A 23,703-nucleotide genomic window follows, 5' to 3' on the forward strand; every position below is an offset into this window, starting at 1 on the left:
CATGGACTGGGTGTGCACTACTTACCCAGTCATTGGCACCAGACCTGCAGCTTTGGAAAGTGCTGTGGGATCTCTGAGGAGACCGTCGAGAACCAGAGTTGATTCTCTCCTGTCCTGAGGCGGGTGAGGCAGGGACCGGCCTGTCATGACTGGCGGGGGTGGGTTATTTTAACTCCAGACCGTCTCCAATAGTCTGTTGTTTATTCAGAACCCTTCTGTGTGCTTCCTTCTCGCCCTGCACTCCCCCAGAATTGCCCCACTCCCCCAGCAAAGACCTCGCCTGGAAATAAAATCCCTGGCGTAAACACGTGTTTTTCATTCACTGGCTCCCTGCCCCTTAAGAGCTGTCACTCACCGCACTGGGTCAATTTTCATGGCAACATGTCAAAGAAAATCCAATCATTCAACATGGTATGTGATGAATCCAAGATTATTATATCGGATTCTTCTATTATTGGAGCTGGCAGAGACAGCGACGGCCGGGCTAGGGCTCCGAGAGCAGGGCTCCAGGCAGCAAATTCACTCTCCCTCCCCACCGTTCAGCTGCAGCGAAGGGCGGTGTCGAGAACCAGATTGTTCTTCGCAGCTCGGATTCCCTATTTTCTTTCTATGAGAGACCAGCGCTGATCTCTCAGCAAGCGCTGTCCTGTAGGTAGCCGCCTGGACAAGTGACAGGGGGGCACTTTTCTACCAAGCCTGTGACTGCTGCTCAGACTAGACCAGCAGGTGAGTGGGAGGTGGGCTTGAGAGTAGCAGCTGCTGCTGCTTAGCCTCTGGCAGTGGCGGCTCCTTCAGCGGAGCCCCAAACAGCTGTTTCTGTTTCAGAGCGGATCTTCCCTGGCACATGCCTACAAGCTCCAAGCCTATGGGAGCTCCTCACTGTCCTGGTCTCCCCCCTTCTGCTCCCCGGCGCTGTTCCTGGTCCTGAATCGATGCCGGCCCCTGCTGGCCTTGGTTCTGCTGCTCTCCCTCAAGCCCACCCTGCCTGTGATGTCCCTTGATGTCTTGTTCCCAGAGCTCTCAGTGCTAGGGATGGAGCCACCTGCTGAGTCTATATGGGCCAGGAAAGGACTTGCTGATGCTGGGCTGCCTTGTAAGTCTCCTCTGCAGACAGATCTGAAGCCCCTTCCCCCCCATCTGCCCTGCATCTGAGGACGGGTTTTCCTCAGGAGGGGGCTTTAAGGAGTGCCCCGGCGCCCCACACCCTCACTCCCTGGTGACACAGCAGCACACGGTCATAGGTTCTTACCAGGTTTCTCCTCCCGAGGAGCAGTTTTTCTGGGTGAGCTGTCCCGAGAAAAGGAGGACAGCTTGGCTGGAGGAAAAGCCTTTGAATGGGGGATATTGCAGCGGTGATGGAACGGACCCATCGGACACAGAGGAAGGGAGGGAGGTGGCTCTCACTGGCCCCGTGTTAAAGGCCAGAATGTTTCATGTGTCCGGCTCCACAGGCCTAGGAATATGTGCTCTTAGCCCCAACCCTTTGCTAGAGGTGACCGGTGGCCCTTTCCTCGCACCAGTCCTGGGGCAACCCTGCCGGCCTCGGAGGAAGCAGCCGACCCTCCTGACCACGGGGAGCACAGCATCCTTCACGAGGGAGGAGGGAGCTTGGGGGAAAAGGTGGCACAGAGAAGCAGCAGGAAGAGGAAGGTCCTTTCATAGTCCCCCCCCCACTAGCTTCTGTGCAGCTTGGCTGCTTAGCACCCATCCCAATGGGGCACCAGTGCTTGATTGGGCTTCTTAGCGCTACCCTAATAGAAATGATAATTAGGCTAATAACAGGCAACATATACTCAGGGTCTGGCGGCGCGTGTGCTCTGTTAGCTGCTTCCTCGCCTGTGGCCCCCGGATTCGGTGCTGCCCTCTTTTCAAAGTGCTGCCTCGAGCAACGAGAAAGGAGACACTGAACCCCGAAGTCCACATGCATGTGAGCTGGGGATGGGCTGCTCTTCAGCCAATAATCGACTAGTCGCTCCTTTGGATCACAACTTGCCTGCAAATAGATTACGAGTCTCTTGATTTGTATTCCTGATTTTTCACATTTCCCCCCGTTTGTAATTCTCCACTGAATCCTCTCTGTGACTAGTTCCTTCCTGGGGAAGGGCTTGTCCATGGGCACTTCGCTCTGAGTATTTGATATCCAAAAAGCAACCCTGAGTTGGTTAGTTTTTATTGGGCACATAAGTCACATGCTATTACTGCTGTTCCTTGTTTGGATGAGCGTAACTCTGTGGACCAGGTTGCTGATGTGAATCCTGATGAAAGAACTGGTTTTTACACAATGCATAATTCACCTATGGAACTCCCTGCCACAGGATATCATATAGGTCAAGAGCTTAATAGGATTCAAAAAGGGATTAGACATTTATATGGATAATGAGACCATCTGCGGGGACAGGTAAATAGAAATGATCTCACCTTTCTGGATTCAGGGTATTAACCAATGTCTAAATGATGGGGGCTAGGAAGAAACATCCCCTATGGGCACATCATTCCATAGTTGCTCCCTAGGGTTTTCTTGCACCTTCCTCTGGAGCTGCTGGTCCTGACCACTGAAGGAGTCTGGGCTAAGCTGGGCTGATCTGTTCTGTGAGTTCACAATTTATTTCCCGGCAGCATTTTCTAATATTCACTTTAAAGTTACTCTTTCCATTAATGTTCCAGCCTGTAAACTGGCTGTCGTTGCAACCTGACGGCAAAGGAGAAGGACTAGAAGCAACTTCCATTTCTTATTCCAAAGAATGTTTGTGGCTGATTTGTTTAGGTCTGTGCCCAGCTTCAGTGAGGGTCCTGCCCAGAGCCCGGCTGCGCTGGGAACTCCTCTACAGTGCCAGATTTCTTTGATTCCCCCCCTTCCCATTTTTTTACAGCCTCCTAGAGCAGATTGAAAAAGAATTACTGCACCTATTGGGAAATCTGACCGCTAAAGCCCTCCAAGGAAAAAGAGCTTTGAAGGCAGGCAAGCTGGGAAGCCTTAAACCTTGACAAAATCTCTGTTTTAAACCCTTCCCAGCTGCCTCCCTCTGAATGCAATGGCAAGCAGAGCCAGTGATCTCCGCTGGAGCACGGTCTAGTGGTAGGAACAAGAGACTGGGGTCAGGACTCCTGTGTTCTTAGTCCTCACTCGGCCGTGTCACTGGGGGAAGTCACTGAACAGAGCTGGGCCACATCTCCCCCAGCTGCAGCACTGGCTTAGGAAGAACGCTTACAAGCGAAATCTGTCTGTCAGGACTAAGCCCTGGCTAAGGGTTTGGCTCTTACACTGTCACTGCGTTACACATTTTGCTCCCAACTCCACCGCACCGCCAAGACCCCAGCCTTGCCCCTCTGCTGCAGCCATCGGAGATTTTCCCCTTGGCTTTCCTGGCAGCAGGGTCAGGCCTGTAAGAAAGTTTCTAGATAGGGTGACCATATTTCCTAAAGTAAAAATGGGATGGCTGGGACTCGCCAGAGCCACACACACACACACGTCCACAGGGCTCGCCAGAGCCACACACACACACACACACACACACACACACACACACACACACACACACACACACACACACACACACCTCTGTCCGCAGGGCTCGCCAGAGCCACACACACACACCCCCTCCCGTAGCACTCGCCAGAGTCAAACACACACCCGCAGCGCTCACCAGAACCCCCACACACACACACGCAGCGCTCGCCAGAGGCCCCCCCCCGACACACACACCCGCCCGCAGGGCTCGCCAGAGACAGACACACACATACACACACACACACAACGGCAGGGCTCGCCAGAGACACACACACACACAATGGCAGGGCTCGCCAGAGCCACACACACACACACACACACACACACAATGGCAGGGCTCACCAGAGACACACACACACACCCCGGCAGGGCTCACCAGAGACACACACACACACTCCCACCCGTAGGGCTCGCCAGAGACACACACACACACACACACACACACACACACACACACATATCCCGGCAGGGCTCACCAGAGCCACACACACACACTCCCACCCGTAGGGCTCGCCAGAGACACACACACACACACACACACACACACACACACACACAGACCTGCAGAACCTCCCAGAGCCACACACACCCCTCCCACCCGTGGCTAGGGTTGACCCCCCACAACCAGAGCTGGGGCTGACCCTGCCACAAACTCCATGCCCCATGCCGCCTGAGGGTGGGGCTGGGGCTGAGCATGTAAGCCCTGTGCCGCCCGTGGTTAGGGCTGACACCCTCCCCCCCCCAACCTCCACACTGCCTGCAGCTGGGGCTGACCCCCTGCAGATCCACGCCAGCTGGGGCTGGGCTGTCCCTGGGCTCCATTGCCAGCACCTCACGTTGCCGCCCCCGCAACGTTCCCCCACGCCCACACCCGACTGTTTTGGCAAACTGGGCATTTGTTTGTTTTTCTCTTGCCAACTGATCAGCTGGGAAGAGCAAAATGTCGGGACAACCGGGACAGAGCTTAAAAATGAGACTGTCCCGGCCAAAAGGGGACGTATGGTCACCCTAGTTCTAGGCCTAAAGGCTCTGGCGTTAGCATCTTTGTGTCCAAGATCCTCCAGCACTAACATCCAAACCCGCCTGCCGAGTGGGGCGGGGGGAGGAAATGGAGCCCAGCCCTGGTATCAGTTGTTGCTTTCGGGTTACAGTTCCCAAGTGATAGCAGCTATTAGCAACACTTCCACTGCTTCCCTACCCCGGAGGGGAGGGAGGAGACAGCAAACATGTCAAGCGCTCACCTCCATGTTAAGTGATAAGTACCTATTTAGATGGCAGAGTTAAGGCTGAAGCATCAAGCAGGAAACACTTTGTGCCAAAATAAAAAAAGGCCATCGAGATATAGAAAACGAAGGGCTAGGGTATTTGTTCTGCTGACAGCCGCTGTGATAGATTGTTTAAGAAAAATAGACTCCCTGTGTTTTTCTGGGGCTATCAGAAAGCAAGAGTCCAGCACTTAATAGTCTCAAATGGCTGGCCTTGAAAGGAAAGGGAATGTCAAAGGCATCTGCTAGCCTCTCCCTGCGCTGACTCCTGACCCGTCTGAGGCACAGGGAGAAGGTAGTTAAGGGAGGGGGAGGCGACAGTTAGCGTGTGCTGGCAATTTCAATCCATTTCCTTGGTGCGAGGGCTGCACCCTGACAGGAACCAGCTCCTGCTCTCTCCCATCCGTACCCCACTCCCTCTCTCTCGCAGGGCCAAGAGTCAGACGCATGCCAACCGAGGCGCATAGACTCACGCAGCAGGCCCCCAGAGATCTGTTTGCACCTGTAGGCACCATGCACTGCTCACATGCAGCTTTCCCCGTTGCACACACAGGTATGCCCGTACACAGGAACACATATTTGTGTAAACACGCATGTACAGTCACTCACGCACGTGCAGGAACACCCATTCTCCCACAGGCGGCATACACGTGAACACCAGTCCTTTCACACCCAGATACACCCATGGTCACCCATGGAAGCAGTCACCCCTTCTGGAAGTCTGGGGATTCAGGTTTCATTTACACAAACGAAGGGCCTGGCCCTCTCATGTAATACGGCTACTTTGCACAGCTCCCACCCTAACGCTAGCCCAGGGAGATCCCTGCACAAGTGATCTGTTCGGGGCGTAGTGCTGAAATAAGGGCTGTTACATGACACTCCATTTCCCCTCCTCCCCACTGCTGGTGCAGCAGGGGCGTGGCCAGAACACACTGATGACTCGCTACATTTTGGGCCCTCAGGCAGTGTAAATTAGAGCTCCCCTCGGGCTGCTCTAATTCGGCATGGGGGAGTCGCTGTGCCCAGCCTCGCCGTAGGATCGGGAGAGCATTGAGTTTTAAACACAGGGCTTCTGTGCTGATGGTGGTATTATTTTTAATTAATTGAGAGCATGCATTTTTTAATTGAAACAAAGCTGCTGCCACCTTTCCAGTCACCGCCCCAAGCTCTGCAGAATTGCACAGTCCCTGGAGAGGTCAGGTCCACACATGCAGAAGGTGAAATTCAGCCCTGGGCAGAGGGCCAGCACACGGTCAAGACCCCCTCTGGGACTTACGTGGTACCTAGGCCTTGTGCTCAGCCCTCTGCCCAGGGACTGAATTCCCCCCGATGAACACGAACAGATACAGCTGCCAGCTCCATGCACGCACACACGTTCACATATGCCCACGATCGCACCCATGAAGTCCCGCCTGCGCCCACTCCCCCAAACACACAGCAAACCCTCTTCCCACTCCGCATGGACGGCGCATGAACCGGCCGTTGGGAGAGGCTAGGCCCCGGCCCCTCCCCTTCTGCCCGAGGACCCTCCACCCTCCTCTCCTGACGGAGCCCAGAGCACCCCCACTGTGGCCACCAGCCCCTCTGCCCCAGCGCCCCCAGCCCCGAAGCAGCCGGCAGCACAGCGCCCAGCCCTCCCAGCCCCTGAGCGCTGGCAGCGCAAGCACTGGCTCCAGACGCCCCGAGTCCGGCCAGCCCCAGCCTGGGCCCCAGGGGAAGAGCGGGAACTGGAAGCAGACAGGAGAGGGCCTGGGGGTGGAGTGGGAGTGGGGCCACGCCAGGCTTTGGGGAGGCCTGTGAGATACCTGCCGCCCATGCCACTCCGGCTCCTGGAAGTCAGTGTCCTGCGGAAGGGGGCGGCAGGAGGCAAAGCCTCTGAGGGGAAGGCAGAAGAAAGTAAAAGATGGCTCCTGGGAGCCACGCCGGAGACATGGCTGCCCAGACCGGCAGCAGGGAGGGAGGAGAGGGTGAGCACACGGCTTGGACAAGATTGATGGCCTCGTTGCCATTAAGAAAAAAATTAGCCGATGGCGGCTATCATATTAAAGGGTGAAGAAGCCGTGAATTATTTTCTTAAAGATCTTATCGCTTACAATGATAATTTTACCTTCCAAAAGGCCACTTTTAATGAGGCGAGCCAGGCAAAAAGTCATGATTTAATGCCAGATTTTTTTTTTCCAAACACATTTTACTGCTTTTTTGTCCATGTTTAAAAAGCGCCGGTGACCTTTTTTTATTTAGCTTGCCCCAGGTGTAATGCTGCGGCTGATCCTCTTCGGGTTTATAACCTCTACAGAGAGCGCCTTTACCCAACGGAGAGATGATTTAAAGGGGAGGGAGAAATATGAGGCTGGGCTGGCGTTCACACAAGGCCCTTGCTGTGTCTTTCAACACCCAAATGGTGGCTTGGCTTGCCTTGGGAAGGTGGGGGAGGAGCTTGGCCCAGGGAGATGAAACCTGGTCAAACACGATCTGATCAGGCTCTGGATCTGAGTTACAGGCCAGTACCTGGGGGATGGGGGCAGGGCTGAGCTCTCCGGTACCTGTTTCCCCAGGAAGAAAAGGAACAATTCCGTGTATAGGTCCATTGTCCACGCAGCAAGGAATCCCACTGGGAAGTGCATGGACATATCTACCTGCCCTCATCATATGGGAAGGGGAGCGGCACAGAGTGCCTCAGAGGCAAGGAATCAGTGTAGCCGGGGTGATGGGCAGAGAGCGATGGGGGTGAAAGGTGATATGTTACCATCCCCGCTGGAAATATCCAACATCTCTGGGCCATGTCTGCATCTCCTTTGCCTGTTTCACATGTACAAACACACCATGGTCATGCGTGCCACAGAGCCGGAGAACTAAATCAGGCATATATGAGTCATGCGTGAGGGATTAGTTCAGGGATGAGGGGATTGAGCTAGATTTATGCCCTCCTAAAAAGACAGATTTCTCTCACAAATTATAGTCCCATCTGTGCCCTAGTGAAGGAATGCCGTTACAACACAGATCGGCCACTGACAGGATTGAAACACAGGTCATCCGTGTTACCAAAGCAGTGCGCCTGCCATGCAAAAGTCCGGGGCTGTAGTGCGAGTCGGGGAGACAGATGAAATGTGGTGTGACCCACGTGGCACTGCAAGACAGAACCGTGTTGATCTCAGTTATAGCCAGGTGCCCCCCAGCATGATAGTTCCTGCACTGTAAAATGCAAACATCGCTCAGGTGAGGCAGAGAAAATAATGAATGGTTCTAGCAATAGCGGCAGGATTTCAGTAGTTACAGGAAAACACGGCTTGTGCAATTGGCTGCATACTGTGGGTGACTCGGTGACTGTCGCCAAAACTAGGTGTTTCTAGAGACAGCTCCGGGGGACAAGCTCCGATATGGGTAGGTGGAGCTGGGAGTTTTCTAATGATTGTTAGCACTTTGTCAGGCCTCAGATGTGAAGTTTAATTTTTTCTAGAGCCGTTTCCTACCATCTTGAATAGTGAAAAACTCACAAGGAATTCAGGTGAGATTTTAGCCACATCTAAACCAGGCAACAGGCCCCTTCCAGCTCTTGATCTGAGCTAGAACCAAACCCGTAAGGGTGGACCGAAGGCTTTGATTCCTTAGCGTCCCCCGCCCCGATCCCTGACATTCAAAGGGGCCTGGATTCAGCATTCTGGATTGGGCCTTTCTCTCTGTTACTGACCTCCTAGTGAATCAGGATCGCATCCCCTGCCCTCAGACTCACTGCCATGAATCCGACCCATTGTCTCTGGGCCCCTCGGTGGATCCAGTGATTCTGGTACCTCCAGCCTGGGTGCTGACAGGCTTTTAACATAAGGAGATTCAACTTCAGCATTGCTGGTTGTTTTCTCCATGGAAAGCCTGAACCAGAATTTGCATCACAGTCCAGTGGTCTGGCCCAAGACATGGAGGACGAGCAATTGCTTCATCTTCCCTAACTGGCTGTCTTGCGTCGTCCTGAGGCTGGGCATTCTGCACTGAAATTCCCAGAGGCCAGATGATGGGGATGTCCAAGGGCTGGGGAGAGAGAGCACAAAGGAGCCTTTTCCCCCATAGAGCAGCCACAGTCCTGCGCCCTGAGCACACAGTCTAGGGCAGCGCTAGCACCACTAGGCATTGCAAGGGGGGGGAGCAGGGTTACAATTCCCCTCCATAATAGCTGAGCTAGAGGGGCAGGCATGAGCTCTGCCTGCAGAGGGCGGATGCCCTGGGGACTGGTGCCATGACAGTGCCCCCGAATGCCAGGAGACAGTCCTGAAATGACTGATTAGAAACGAGAGGCCAAAACTGGGATGGCAGCGAGGTCGGCCTAATGCAGAAATAAGGTTGGCCTCAGACCACGCGGGTTCCTAATCCTCAGGCCCTGCGCCTGCTTTCCCCTGTCTGCAGCGGTGACAGTCCTGCCTACGCAGCCGGGAAGGCAAAGTGTTCGCCGTCTCGGGGAAATGAGAAAACCAAATGAAGTCAAGTTTGCTACCAGCAAAGGGGAAGTGTGACTTGGCATCGCGAGCGCCGTGTTTAACATGCCGGCGAGGGGTTTAGAATTGAAGTGCTTGCACACAATTTAAAAATAGACAGTTTATTAATCTAAACGGCAAGTGTATGTAGAAGAGGCCTCGAGATTGACATCTTTGGGATTAGTTTAGCCCTGCGTTTTTCCAGAGGTCATCGCCATGGTGCTCAGGAGGGCTGTGGAATAAATGGGGCCGGCGTGCTTCCCGGGACCGCACGCTAAAAACTAATACATAACGTTTAATTTACTGTCTCCAGAGCTAGCCCGACCATTTTTCACATAATCATATTGGATTAGAGCTACCAGCGGCTGTGGGCGGAGTGGGGGGCGGAAGGATTGGTCTGCTGGGGTGGGGGAGGCAGGGGGGGCGGTGTATTTTTCTCGCCTGGAGGAGGACGTGTTTAACCCCCCCAGCACCAGGATGGTCAGCTTATTTCAGGAGGGACAGGGTGTTCCACTGCAACGGGAGGCTCCCTTGCTTCCGAATCGCTGGGCTGACTCACACTCGGAGCTCTCAGAGGCAGGCCGAGACCCCAGCCCTTCATTTTAAAGCACCATTTGCAGTCTCAGGCCTTTCAAATTCCTCCTTGTCCCCTTTTGGGGGGGGATGGGGTTCCTTTTTTTTTCTATCAGGAACTCAGTGTTTTTCAACAGAATTCCCCCTGCAGCTCCTGAGAAATATTAAAGAGCTGCTGCAGAAATAATTAACCTCGGCACTAAGAAGGAGAAAGGGAAATCCGGCCTTATACAGCTACGTTAGCAGCCCAGGACAAGGCAATGCATTGTGGCAAACACAAGCCTAGAGACCCTCCATATGCCAAGCCTGCCCCGCTTTCCCCAGTCACAGGATCACCTGAAATGAACAAACATCCCTCATTCAGGGCAGCCATATCCACGCAGACTCCCAATAGAATTAAGGTTACATCAGGGCTTTCCATTAAATCCTGCTTGGGTCAGAGTGATTCCCTGCTCCCTGATGAACAAGGGGTTAACTCCAGCTCAGCTTCCCTCTCCCCTGGCAAGGTGCTCAGGGAAGGGCTATGTGAGAATCCCCCTAGGTTGACCACTCAGGCTGTGTCTACACTACACCCAGGCTCTGACTCGGGTTTGAGCCCAAGCCCCCCTTCCATCCACACCCAAATCAGTCTGACTCTGGTCAGCGAGCACCCAGGACCCAGGTCCTAAAAGACCCTTCTAAGGGAGTGGGTCAGAGCCCAGTCCAAGCCCTGTCATTTTTCAGTGTGGATGCAGCTCAAGTGAGAAGTTCTGCATTGTGCAGCGTGGACGTATTAGCACGGCTGTGAGAACGGAATCCAGCCATTATAAACCCAATTGATAATGCAGTGTGGACACTCAGACATGGGCTTGGAAACACTGAGTCCACAAGCCCAGGTCCCCCAGACCCAGGCTTATAATGCAGTGTAGACATGCCCCAAACAAGATCAGGGCCCCATGGGGCCCTTGAGGATCACATCTTGCCAACTGGCCATCTTTTTCTGCGAGTCATTTTACATGCTGTTCCCAGCTGCTCATACCTTTCCGAAAAAGTCACATTTGGGGTTCAATTTTTTCCATGTTTAATGTCAGCCCAAAGGCAAATGTTTCGGGAAAGTTCTCCTCCCTCTAAGGAATTGTGTCTTTTAACAGTTGGCCTGGACATTTCAGATGATATTCTTCTATCCCTTTGCAGACTTCCCTGCCTCTGAGCAATCATTTCTTATTGTTGCATCCTACTGGATGTTCCTCAGAAACAACCCCCTGGCGCGCTGGGTTTTCAGTGGATATTGTTTAAGATTGCTTGCTTTACCGTGTCTCTTCTGCAGAAGTTCAGGCTGGGTCTACACTAGAAATGCTACAGCGGAACAGCTGTGGCTGCACTAATGCAGGCCCGTAGTGGAGACACTTACTACAGCGATAGAAGGGGTTCTCCTATAACTGTAGTAAATCCACCGCCCCGAGAGTCAGTAGCTATGTTGACAGAAGAATTCTTCCATCACCCTAGAACTGTCTACGCTGGGGCTTACGTCAACTAATCTTCGTCTCTCAGAGGGATGAATTTTTCACACCCCTGAGCAACGTAGTTGGGTCAACGTCACTTTCTAGTGTTGACCAACCCTTAGCTAATTTGTATTTTTCATAGACTTTTTCCTCAAACTCTCCTACTACTAAAGTTAAATTATTACTGGATGTAAGTCCTTTAAGTATTGTCACCCCAGTCCTCTGATTTTCCATAAGCGTTGGGTGCACTGAATTTTATACTTCCCCACTGTTGATTTGAAGACTATCAATATATTTCTTAAGTCACAATAAAAATATTTTTCTGATTTTTTCCATATCCTTGTGAAAAAAATCTGTGTTTTTCCAGATGCTATGTATTAAAATGTATTAAAGAGTAATAGTAAATTACAATATAATGTGTATTAATGAAGCATCTTTGTTAGTGATATGTCATTATTGAGACATTTAGTGTAATTTAAGTGTACGCTAACACACAATGCTTTTTATTGTTGCTGTGCATTGTTATGCTTTCATCTGTAGTATCCTGTTTGGGGATGTTTTCTGGTGTGGGTTTTGGGTTTCATGCATTCTGTGTCTATTCAGTGCTACAAAATGCTACAACCATGTTTTTTACAACCTTACATAAACTACCTGATCATCTATTCTGATCCTAAAATTAAAGACTTTCTCCCAGTGCACTAGGGGGCAGAGTTAAGGTTGCACTTGCTGACTTAACTCTCACATTTGACCGTGTCCATTGTGCAACCTTCATGTTACATGAATGCATGTGGATGTGTTTTCTCTGTAAACAGGTCATCGGATAGGGAGGCTATGAGACAGGACCCCAAGCTAGGATGGTGCATATCATTCTAGGCTATCCTTTTCCCGTTTCAGACTCCTTTCCTCTCCTCCCACACAGCGCCTTGCTGTGCCGCTTACATCTTCGCACGCTCACTAGGAGGTAGTGGGAAAGCAATGGGCACCTACCTGCCCATTGCTGCCCCTGCTGGAGAGCTCGAGCATTACCTCTGCAGCACTGCCAGCCACATGCCCGTCCCACATGGAAGGCCGTGAACACTGGAATCAGCGCAGCTCCATGAAAAGGAGGGTGTGGAGAGGTCGGGCAAGGGGTCATAGGGCCCAGCTGCACCACAGCCTCTGCAGCAGGCCCACAAAGAGGGGATTTGAGGGCAGGATGGGTGAAGGTCACAGCGTAACCCAATGACATTGCACCACCGTTCTCGTCCTACCTGTAGGGTCTGCATGCAGGTCATGCATGCCCTGAGGCTGCAGTGATGGTCGCCGAAGGGCTGCGAGGATGTTCTGCTCCTTGGCCCCAGGATGGGGAGGAGGATCCCAGCCCTCCCCAGGGCAGAGTAGCTCCTGTGTGAACGGGCTGTGTACAGGGACTGGGATTCGGTTCTTGCTGCTCTCTCAGACCCAGCCCTTCCGTGAGGCGGGATGGTATGTGCTCTCCCACACCCGAGAGGCCAAAGCATCGCGCTGTCAGCCGGTGCTAACATGCCCCCTCTGGGCCTGTTACAGTATTTATTGGCCAGAGACAATACATTCCTGCTGGGAATGGGAAAGACCTTGACACTGCCTGTGATGTATCATTGCTCTGCCTTGCTCACAGTGTAAATTTCTCCTTTCCTCTCTTTCTCTTGCAGTCAATTTTGTTGTCAGCCTCAATCAAGCGGGAAGGAGACTCTCGGACAGCATCGCCTCACTCCTCAGATGATATCCATCACTCAGACAGATACCAGGTGAGAGAGCAGCCAGGAAACAGCCAGGCAGTGCAATCCGCTGGTCTTAGCACAGGACTAGGCGCCAAGAACTCCTAAGAGCTACTCCCAGGTCCCTCCGTGCCCTTGGCCTAGTTCCTTAACCTCCCTGCCCCTGTTTCTCTGTGTGTAAAATGGGGATATTAATACTTCCCTCCCTCACTGAAGAGCTGTGAGGCGTAACACATTAAGGTGTGCATTGCACTTTGAGATCCTTCGATAGAAAGGGCAGTAGACATGCAAATTATTAGAAAAATTAAGTCATCTAAGTAATATTATTTATTATTATTAGCAAAGCGCCAGTCCTCTGGGATGCCCCCAAAGCATGATTACGCACCCGAGAACTGTCTGGGACTTCTGGCTGCATTGCATCATGGTGTGTGGGCATACAGCTCAGAATGCAACAGAACACAACCCTACAGGGTTAGTGCAATACAGTGCAAGTTAAGAGACATATTGTACCCTGGGTTGTGTGTTTCATTGGTGTGGACTGAGGGTAGTTTGTGGCCTCTCTGCCTAGTATATAGCCAGGCCTGAATCGTGCACATGTGACTCAAATGTATAGCCATATACACATGGTAGAGTCAAGGAAAATGTTCCTTCTGCCTCCCCGATGTACAGTTTCCCTGCAAAATGACACTAATCAAAGGCTCAAGAGAGGTAACATTCAGCCATGTATCAATGGTCTGTTTAAGCTCCAGTAACTCACACCCCGTCAGGGCTCTAGGAATGGGAGCTCTACCTCATTAGGAAGCGGAGAATTCCAGCACCCTAATTAGATAAACAGCACCTGCTTCTTGCTGTGGAAGGTCCAGAGGAATCTGACTTTAACATTCCCACGTTGCATGAGAAAAATCTAGCTTAGCTCATTTGTAGTGGTTTCTAAAATCGTATTTGTCATACCTTCTCTCTCCCTCTGAGCCCTGTACGGTTGGGCTCACGGCTTGCAAGGATCCTGTATGTGAAGAGATACAAAAATTAGTTCCAATAACATTTTTTAAAACTTTCTAAATCATTTTAAAGAGATTTCTCTGTGAGAGCCGCAACGTGGCACACACAGAACACATGCCAGTGTGGAGTGGTGCAAACGACTCAGTGACACTGGTCTGGGCTGACCCGCAGAACTCACCTCCGGCTTCTGAGTCATAGGATAGTTATTTCTTGAGCATCCAGAAACGTCTGTGCACCTCACAGACATGCAAGGATAGACGCCCTGCTCGCAGGAGTAGATGGCCTTGGTTTGATATTACGCAACAAGTAAATGTCAAGAGTGATGGGGGCGGGCAGGAGAGAGGAAGGACAAGGGATGGTGACAATACGATCTTGAGGTTACTCCTGCAAATGGATCCGCGTGGGCAGATCCCCACTGAATGAAGCATCATGCAGGAATCTGTCTTAGGATCAGGGCCCAAGGCATGCACACATCATGTCTGTGCAAATTATTATTATTTATCATTTAATATTCATTGGCTACCATTCTGCCCGTCACTTCTTGAAGGCCCATCTCAAGCTCAGACCAACATACCCTGCATCCCGCCCAATGCAGTCACATATTCCATATCTATTATCAAACGTGAGCCTGACGCCCCATCGCCCTGATCACGTACACCAGTGCAAAGGGAGTGTCAGACAATTCCATTCTGATTTAGCAGAACTTTTTACCCCCTTTGCTGGGTGAAAGCAACGGTGCATGGAGCCATGCAGCCAAGAAGTAGGCCCTGGGTATGAACGAGAAACCAAAATATGCTGCCCTCTCTCCTGTCACAATACTTCTTTCTATTAAAATAAATAGTGAACTTTCAAACAGAGCTTGGATGAAATTTTCTCAGTGGTCCTTTTTGTGATATATAAACTTGGTCCTGGGGGATGTGGAGCACCCTGCGCTCTCAGCGTCTCAGAAGTTTTAGGCTCTATGAAATTTGTCAAGATGTTCTCCCGTCCGTCAGTACAAGGATTCGCATTGTATCCCTCCTCCATGTGCTGAGTCTAGCTTGCCTGCCACATAGGAAGTTTGTGAGTGTGTTTTATGAGGGGTTGCAGCCCCTTAATGCAAATGCATAATGGGAATTATAACTCTGCGCTGCAGGGAGAAAAGACCTCGGGGCCTGATTTTCATTTGCACTGCAGCATGCCACTCTGGCAGCATCAAGGGACCTTCCAGTGGATGCCAGAGCGGTGTCAATCCTTTGTGTAAATGAGAATTTGGCCCCTCTGCATTAACAAGTAAATGCGCAGGAGTCCAAGAATGGTGAAGCCTGATCTACCGGCCCTTGTGCAGAAAAATCTCCCAGTGACTTGAAGGGCTGCAGAACTGAGCTCTTCGTGTGCGGCTGTGTGCTGTGATGATACGTGTTTCTTAGAGCTGCAGTGCTAGTAATTTTGCATTGCAAGTTCCTTGCGTTATTTACGATGTAATAGAGAATATACGATGTATTAGTAAAATGCTGGAGCACAGCCTTCTGCTCTATGGATTTTCAGAGGTGAATTCCTAAGGTTTGGCCTTAATAGCCCTCTGGTCCTTTTGACAAGCAAATTTTTAGTGGAGATGGAGATTTGGGAACAGGAAGGTTAAAGAAATATTGGGGGGAAGGTTGAGCTGATTACTTCCATGGAGGACCCAGTTCTTCCAGATAGAATCTGAAGGAAGTAAATGCAGTTCCCATGAGAGTCCGTGGATCAAGTTCAGCCGGGATACAATGGTAAGGTGCAATCCACAGCAGGTGTAAGCAGATCAGAAAACAGGAGTAAGCGGCAAGGTGGTGTAACTTGAACCAGTTTGGCATTCAGTGGGTGTGAAGAATGAGCGTGACTTACACACTGAACGGGAGTGCAGCTGGTAAAGCAACTAACATGAGAGTGATAAAGAGGTTCAAACTGTGCCCCCTTCTTCCTCCCCTCAGCCACACAGGGCCAAATTCAGCATTAGCGTAAACAGGCACATCTATTGATTTGAGTGTAAGTTGCACCCTCTTTTGCCACAAGCTGAATTTGGTTCCCACTGAATGGCCAGTCAGTGCAGGTTGCCTTGCTTTCCTTCTTACATCCATTTGCCAAGCAATTAATACCCAGTGTGTAACTTGCATCATCTTTGTGACACCACTGAATTGGGGCCCTGGTGTTGTCTGAGACCTTCCTTCGTGCTCCTTGATACAGCCATAGCCTCAGTCTACAGCCACTGAGCTGCTGGCCTTTGGCAGATAGAACATGTCAGGATCCTACCTGGCGCATAGATGAGAAGCCTACCTTAGGAGTAACCATAAGTATCCTCTCATTCTGCCTGGAGAGAGAGACGTTACCATAGACTAGAGATGGGCCACTGAGGCAGTGGTGGGATCTGAAGCTGGTTTAGGGAGGCTGGGTTCGAAGGTTCAGGTTCATGGTACTGAAAACTCATAGGGTTTTGGCTCCAAATGGTGGAAATCTCATGTGATCTTTTAGACTCTAAGCTCCTTGGGGCAGGAGCAATCTCCTCTTGTGTTTCATGCAGTGCTGAGAACGTCAGCGCTCAGCAAATGATCCTAATCATCAGATGATTGCGCACAATTTCTGCCATGCAAATCTTGTGGGATCAGCTATTCTCTTGTGAGATTTCAGCAGCATCTGACCTGGAAAATGGGCCCAGAACCAAATCCAAACCTGAATCACCCTGGAAAGCTAAAGGGTTTGGATTTAAGATTAAGGTTTGGCCCATAACTATTAAAAATATCCCTCCTCTGAGCTGATGCCTGTAGACCTGGCCCCTGCCAAAATGAACCCCCCACCCCAGCCAAATCAAGACAGGAAAATAGACTAACTCTGAATGCAGTTCATTGGAACTTGAACTAAAAGGGAACAGGTTTGCATCAAAGAAAGTTGTTGATTCTAGGATTGCATATCTGGGAAAGGCTTTACCTTGCGGAGATTATGCATGGAGAACCCAAGGATAAACAGTCCTCAGGAAATTCACTCTCAGCTCCTCTCACACATACACTCCCAGACACACCACCCTGCCTTTCATGCACTCTCCTCTGTTGAGTGAGGCCTTGTCTACACTGCCACTTTACAGCGCTGCAACTTTCTCACTCAGGGGTGTGAAAAAACACACCCTTGCGCACTGCAAGTTTCAGCGCTGTAAAGTGGCAGTGTAGGCAGTGAACCAGCGCTGGGAGCGCTTTAACGTTGCTAGTGAAGACATGCCCGGGGAGAGCAGCCACAAAAGCGCTAGTGGCTACGGAGTGGCTCCAAGGTCTGAGGACTGGATTTGGCCCCAAACACTGCCCAGCACAGAATCCCCCTGTGCCAAGCCCATTGATTGGAGCTTGGTGCAGGACCTTTGGCTTGACCATGATGTTGCAAGCTGGTATAGTACAGGACGTGGCCATACAGTGATGTGAGGTCTTTCTAGATAGAATGCTTCTGTGAACAAGTGACTCTCTGGGTGTTTTCTGGAGGAGGGGAGGGCGGCAAACACAAGCCAGGAGGCTTTTCCGAGCACAGCAGTTGGGTAGGGAGAAGGTGTGAAAGATGGTGCAAAGCTGGGAGTGAATGAAGGAGATAAAGGGAGCGGTCAGATGAGAAGCATGGGCAGATGAAGGAAGAAGTTTCGTGTTGCTGCCCCTGAGAGGGAAGGTTCATGCATGACTTGAGATGATGATCGCGGCTCCAAATCTCTTTCCAGCTGTCTCATTCCTTCCACTGTCACAGGCATTTCAGCCCTGTTCATTTGCTTTGGGCCCAATCCAATTCCCTTTTTGCACTCAAATCCCCCTACCACTGAATTCAACGGGAGTTTTGCCTGCATAGCGAGTAGGTATCAGGCCGTGTCAGTTTCCTTGCTAGTATCTATCTACCAGCATTGCCAAGGGAGAATAACAAAAAGAAAAAAAAACCTCTAGAGTGAAACACTCCTCTTGTCTTAAGGATAACATGTCAGGCGCCTTCTCTGGGGGGCGAGAACACCCTGAATGGGTTAGGTAAGCCTGCTGTGGAATATTTGTGGCTGAATAATACGCGAAGTAAGTAAAAATGCGTGGCTGAAATCCTTGTCCAGCAAAGCCTCACCTCTCTCTGCTATTTGAACCGCAAGCGTGAGCGTCTACCCAGAAACAGGCTGTAGCTTAATTCAATAAAGATGTAGAAACAAGAATCAGCAACTCTGATTTGGTAACTGAGTGTGCTGTGAAAACATGGCCATTGCCTTGCAAATCCCAGAGAAAAGCTGCAGCAAGCTTTAGCGGTTAGCACCATGCAAGATTTAAGCTAAATTGCTAACTCTCCCTAAGCATTTATGTGGCAAAAATATAAAAAAAAATTACCTAGAAAAATGAAAGACAGAAATGTAGCATAAAGTAGGCACAAAATGGAGGTTTGGTTTAAACAAACAAACAAAGGGCAGTTGTTTTTAGAAAAGCTAATATGACTGTTTTTGTGAAGTTAAAGGATTGGGGTAGGCAGCAGATTTTGTTTAGGTTGATGCCTTCCACAGCTTCATTGGTAACCCACATATTGCAGCCTTTGGCTAGTCTACCAGAGCCGCCAGGTGAAACTGACTAGAAGGAGGAAGGAAACTGAGGAGTCAGTTTTGAGTGTCCAAGTTGAGCACAATGCAAAAAAGAAAAGGGAAAAAAAGCAGAAAATGAAATCAGATGATTGCAGTTGTTTGGGTTTTAGTAATCTGAGGTGTTGTTAGCAACTCAGGGAAAGAAATATTGCTTTCAAATAGGATTTTTAATCTGTGCCCCTTATGTCTAACCCTGTGCATTTCAATAGGGGGTAGTTACATGTCTGTATATCTGCCTTGACAGATGGATGGAAATGTGCCAGTTAATGTTTTTGTTGGCATCTCTCTCACACACAAACCAGCTAGGGGCCTGATCCTGTTCATCACTGAGGCCCAACACCTCCAAGATATTAGGCTCCTGACGTCCATTGATTTCAATGGAAGTTAGGAATCTAACTACCTTTGAGGGTCTGGGCCGCAGTGACCCCAGATCCCGTTGAGATCAGTGATCGTTTGAGAATGCTTAACACGTGGTGCTCAGCACTTCACGGGTCCAGGTCCTAATATATTAACCCAGGGATTTGGAGAGTAAAGCCCCAAACAGAGCAAAATGGGCTGGCATCTGAAAGGGGTGCATCTGCATTAAAAACTCTAAAAAGCCAAACTCCCTCTGCCTTCATATGAGCGGCTTTGATAGTCTAACAGCCTCTTTGATGTTCCAACAGCCACAACTACCAATATTGCTTTGATGGCCTCTGACAAAGAGATCAAGGAATCCTGTATTATTATTGCAGAGCCTCGTTTCCACTTTCCTCTCCCCAGCTCCATCGGTCCAACCTGTCTAGTTTTTATAGGCCATGGTCTTCTCTCTTCCTACTCAAGGATAACACATAAACCCTCCTGGCAGATGTGTGTTTGAATGATAGAGTGTGAAGGAATTCCCTTTGGTGCCTGCTAAACTCCAAGTTGTGTTAGAGGTTTCTATACACAGAAGGACAAATATTAGCTACTTGTGATGCTCTGGGTTCTGGCGTTAGTCGCTAAGAGAGATTCCACCGACGACCTGTGTGCATCGGATAATATGGATAAAGCTTCTAACAAGACACCAATAAAACACACCCGCAGGAGGCTTACTGTACTAGAATGAATCTGGCAGCTGAGGCTTTGCTTGAAGCAAGAATTACCCTTTTTCAAAAACCCAATAATATGCATTTTACAACTGTTTTACCTCCCAAACCAGTGTCTTCCAATCTATGAACTATAGAGAATTGCATTCACTTTGCAGTTTGTGGTGGGTGCAGCCACACTCAAGAGACATTCTTATGTCATTTGTTGGTTATCTCATTAATCAGAACAGAACAAGGAAGGTGGCCATTGCTTAGGATGGTTGGTGGCTGCCGTAGAGGGTAGAAATCTGAAAGGGGTTTGAAAAAACTCCTCCCACACAAATCTAGGCTGACCCCACTTCTGTGTCTCTGTTACACCGCCCCAACCCAATTGACTTCAGTGAGATGGCATGGGCGTAAATGCTAATGGAATTGGAATTCAGGGTGTGTTCACCTCTCTTACCTGTCTGTACTGGGGTTACTGGCATAAAACTGCTCTACATACAAACATGAAAATAAACTTCAGTTGAACGCCAAATGTTTCCTTTTATTTTTTCCCCTTCCTATTTGTGAGTAAGGGAGGAAAGATATACAAAAGGTCAATTATTTCAGGACTCTTTAGACACTCTGCAGTGTATTGACCTGCCATCTTATCCTGTATCCCAGCTCCAGCTTACTGTATAGTGTATTTAAAAATGCTACAAAACGTTGCTACTCTCCCACTGTTACAGTGGGTGCATTGGGAACACAGTGGGGGAGATTCCATTATATTCCAGCAATTCAAAAAAACTGGGCTTTAGGAGAACATTTGGAGGGTCTTAACGATTTAAAAGGGGTTTTCTTGCATTGGTTAACCTGTTTTTTTCAGCATCCCTTCAGCAATTTAGGTCTTGATCCTGCAAACACTTTCACTTTACTTAACTTTAAGCATACAAGTCTTCCTACTGACTTTAACAGGAGTACTCCTGTGAGTAAAGTTAATTATGTATAGAAGTGTTTTCAGGATCAGGGCCTTACACAGCGGACTAGAGAACACCTGTTTGCATGAGTCTTTTCTGCAACCCTTAATTGTGACTTCAAAGCAAGGAAACAGAATAATAACCATTTTATTAATTGCAAAGGACTTAGTTGGTAACATCGTTTGTCACGCCCTGAAATGATTCGGCTGGAGTAGAGCCTACGTGCCAGGCGACTGAAATCCATGTTGGGTGTGCGTGTTTGGCTGGACTAGGGCTCTAGGAGTTGCTGGCTGTGGGTTTCCGCACGCACACACCTTATGGGCAGTAGGACTATATTTAATACTCCGCAGGAGGCACTGCCCTATGCTGGGGACGGCTGTGGAGATGGAGCAGCACTGTAAGGGGGTCTAGGGCCTGTGCAGTGTTACTGGGCGTTTCCGTGAGGCCCCAGCTCACAGAGTCAGGCCGCGCGAGGGGAAGCTGAGCTTTGCTTTTTAACCAAGCAGGTTTCTGGCCCGGTGTGACTGAGGGAGGCTTGAAAACATGTCCCGGGTGGGGGGAGTCTGCAGACAGCTTCGCGGATTTGGTTTGAACTCATGATCTGGGCAGGGAGGGGCCGGCAGGACTTTGGATGGCGGGGGGCTGGCTGGGGGAGCCAGTCTGAGGGGGCCCCGCTCCGGGGCTGCACCCCCAGTGGGGGGGGTGCAGCAGCCCCTGGCCCCACTGGCCGGCCTTCCGCCGCCTGCCGGTTGCTATGGGAACCCCCTCCTCCCCTCCCCGTTTCCTCGTGAACTTTCACCCCGCTCGGCGGCGGGTCACATGACCGGGCCCAACATGGCGGCGGCCGCTGGGAGCTGATCGGAGGCGCCGGCTGGGCCGCGCTGCATCCACCAGCATCCCCTGGCCGCCCGGGGGGCTCCGCTCCGGGGCCCGGATCCCCGCCCCGCCGCGTGCCGGCCGCGGCGCCTGCGGCTATGCAGAGCGGGAGGAGGGGGCCCTGCGGCGGGGGCCGGGAGGAGGTGGGTGCGGGGCCTGCGGGCGGGGAGGCGGGTTTGTTTACATCGGGGCTGCGGAGGCGGGGAGCGAGCAGGGTGTTTACATGGGGGGGGGAGTGACCCAAGGGGGGGGGAGTGACCCAAAGCGGGGGTCTCTTTCTCCCTGTGGGTCGGTGGTGTGTGTGTGTGGGGGGGGGGGGAGCTGTCCTTGGCCTTCTCTCTCCTTCCCCCTCCCCGGCCACTGAGGTGGGCTAAGGCTGCGGGTTGCCCCTGGATGGGGGCACTGCCCAGCTTCCTCCCCAGCCGGGCCCTGACACTGCTCTGCTCTTGTTCCCTTTGCAGACCTTCCTGAGAGTGAGAGCGAACAGGCAGACCAGGCTGAATGGTGAGTGCAGCGGGGACGGTGCACCTGTGTCTTTCACTGGCACAGTCAGGGCCTTTCAACCTTTCCTTCTTTTCTCTCTCCCTCGGTGTTACTTTGAAGCATTAATTGGTTCCTTTCACCTTGCCGTTTAAAAACTGTGTTTCTATCATCTCCCTCAGTCAAATTGTGCCAGCTTTACAGCCCTGTTACTTTCCTCCCACCCCTCTCCCTAGAAACCAGAGGATACAGAATAATTTCTGATTCCTTTAACTCCATTATCATTTTTACAATGAAGAAATGCAGGTATGAACAGTAATCTAACTTTTGCTGAGCACTAAGTCGTTTCTAGATATTTTTATGTATTTGCTTTGTAAGTAATTGAAAGTAGCATTTAATACTGGGGTATATCACTTAGGCTGCACTCCTACAAGTTCTTCTATAGTCTGCATGCATAGAACATCTTCCAGGTTTAGGATCTTAGCTATGATATGTCACTTAGGTCCCAATCCTGCGTTATGATTAATGCAGATGGGCGCTGTAGCTGTATGGTCCACATTTCAGGGTCAAGGCCTTAACAATAAACGTTTATACTAGCAATTTTCAGTGTACTTGAGTCTATGGTGTCTATACAGATTCTCTGATTTCCTCCCCTCGACCCCCTAGCGATGTTGATCCACCTGTTTCATTGTACTTCTGAGTGTATTTTGAAAAATAATAAATATTTTTATTTAGTGAAAAACATTTTACATTTAAAAATCAAATATTGTGATCATTTATTTTCTTTAAATGACAGAAATTTCCATCTCAGTGCATGAAAATAAGTCAGTAGAACATTCTTTGTTCTGTTTAATTCAACCAAAGCCAATTCAATACAACCTCATGGTGAAACTTTGAACTCACTAAGATCAGAAAATTCAAAAGTTACTATTCACATAGCAATAGTAATATTTGAATGTCCAATTTTATATTGATGTTTACTATTAAACTTGCTTAAATATAGACGATGTAGCCAATTTACAGTTCCTGGGAGATTTTTAACTTGGAATTTCCTGACTTTTGATGGTTCAAAAATACACCCACAAAGCTGCATTGATGTAGTTCTTGCATTGAATTTCCTTGTGCTGCTTCTAAGCAAATAGAGGATTTAAACAGAAGATCCTAACTGAAACTCTATTTTGAATACTAGTGTATATGTATGATCTGGAGTATTGGACTTTAGCATTGTGCTAAAGAAATGAAAAGTGTGTTAAGCAAAATCTCAAAACTTTATTTCTAAACCCAGTCTTTTTTTTTTTTTTAAAAAGAGTCCTGTGCACTTGCTCTCATTGTCAACCGAATCCAGGGCAAGAAGCATGAACATTTTAAAAAAAAATCAGCACAAAAAATAAATCTGATAAGTGTTCAGTGATGGAAAATACTTCTTTCCCATGCATGGGAATCTCAGATGGAATTCTATCAACCCTTCTTGCCACACGAATCACCTTTGGACTGAGAATAAGCATTGGAAATTTTTGCTAAGAGAGATATTTTAACACCCCTAAATTTTGCATCTTATAAGTACTCAAAATTTTTGAACCAAGCTATGTGGTTATGATGACATTATCTCTAGCAAAAGACTACTGACAAAACAAGAATTATGCTGTTGACTTCAGTAGAGCCAGGATTTTGCCCCAAGGTAGGGCTGCAGTATTATCTAAGTATAGGATAAGGAACCTGGAGCTCTTAA

At 49.9% G+C, this 23,703-nt stretch overlaps 1 protein-coding gene across 2 annotated transcripts in view; it reads left to right on the forward strand.

The window, feature by feature from the left end:
• RNF220 (ring finger protein 220) overlaps positions 1 to 23,703 on the forward strand; it is a 320,215-nt gene that overhangs the window by 228,153 nt on the left and 68,359 nt on the right. For both annotated transcript variants that reach the window (XM_065409164.1, XM_065409165.1), the window contains exons 4-5: positions 12,961 to 13,056; positions 21,956 to 21,998. In XM_065409164.1, coding sequence (XP_065265236.1) covers positions 12,961 to 13,056; positions 21,956 to 21,998 — 139 coding nt within the window. The remainder of the gene's footprint in view (positions 1 to 12,960; positions 13,057 to 21,955; positions 21,999 to 23,703) is intronic.

Source organism: Emys orbicularis, chromosome 8 (genome assembly GCF_028017835.1).
Source record: "Emys orbicularis isolate rEmyOrb1 chromosome 8, rEmyOrb1.hap1, whole genome shotgun sequence".
In the NCBI taxonomy this organism is placed as follows: domain Eukaryota; kingdom Metazoa; phylum Chordata; order Testudines; family Emydidae; genus Emys; species Emys orbicularis.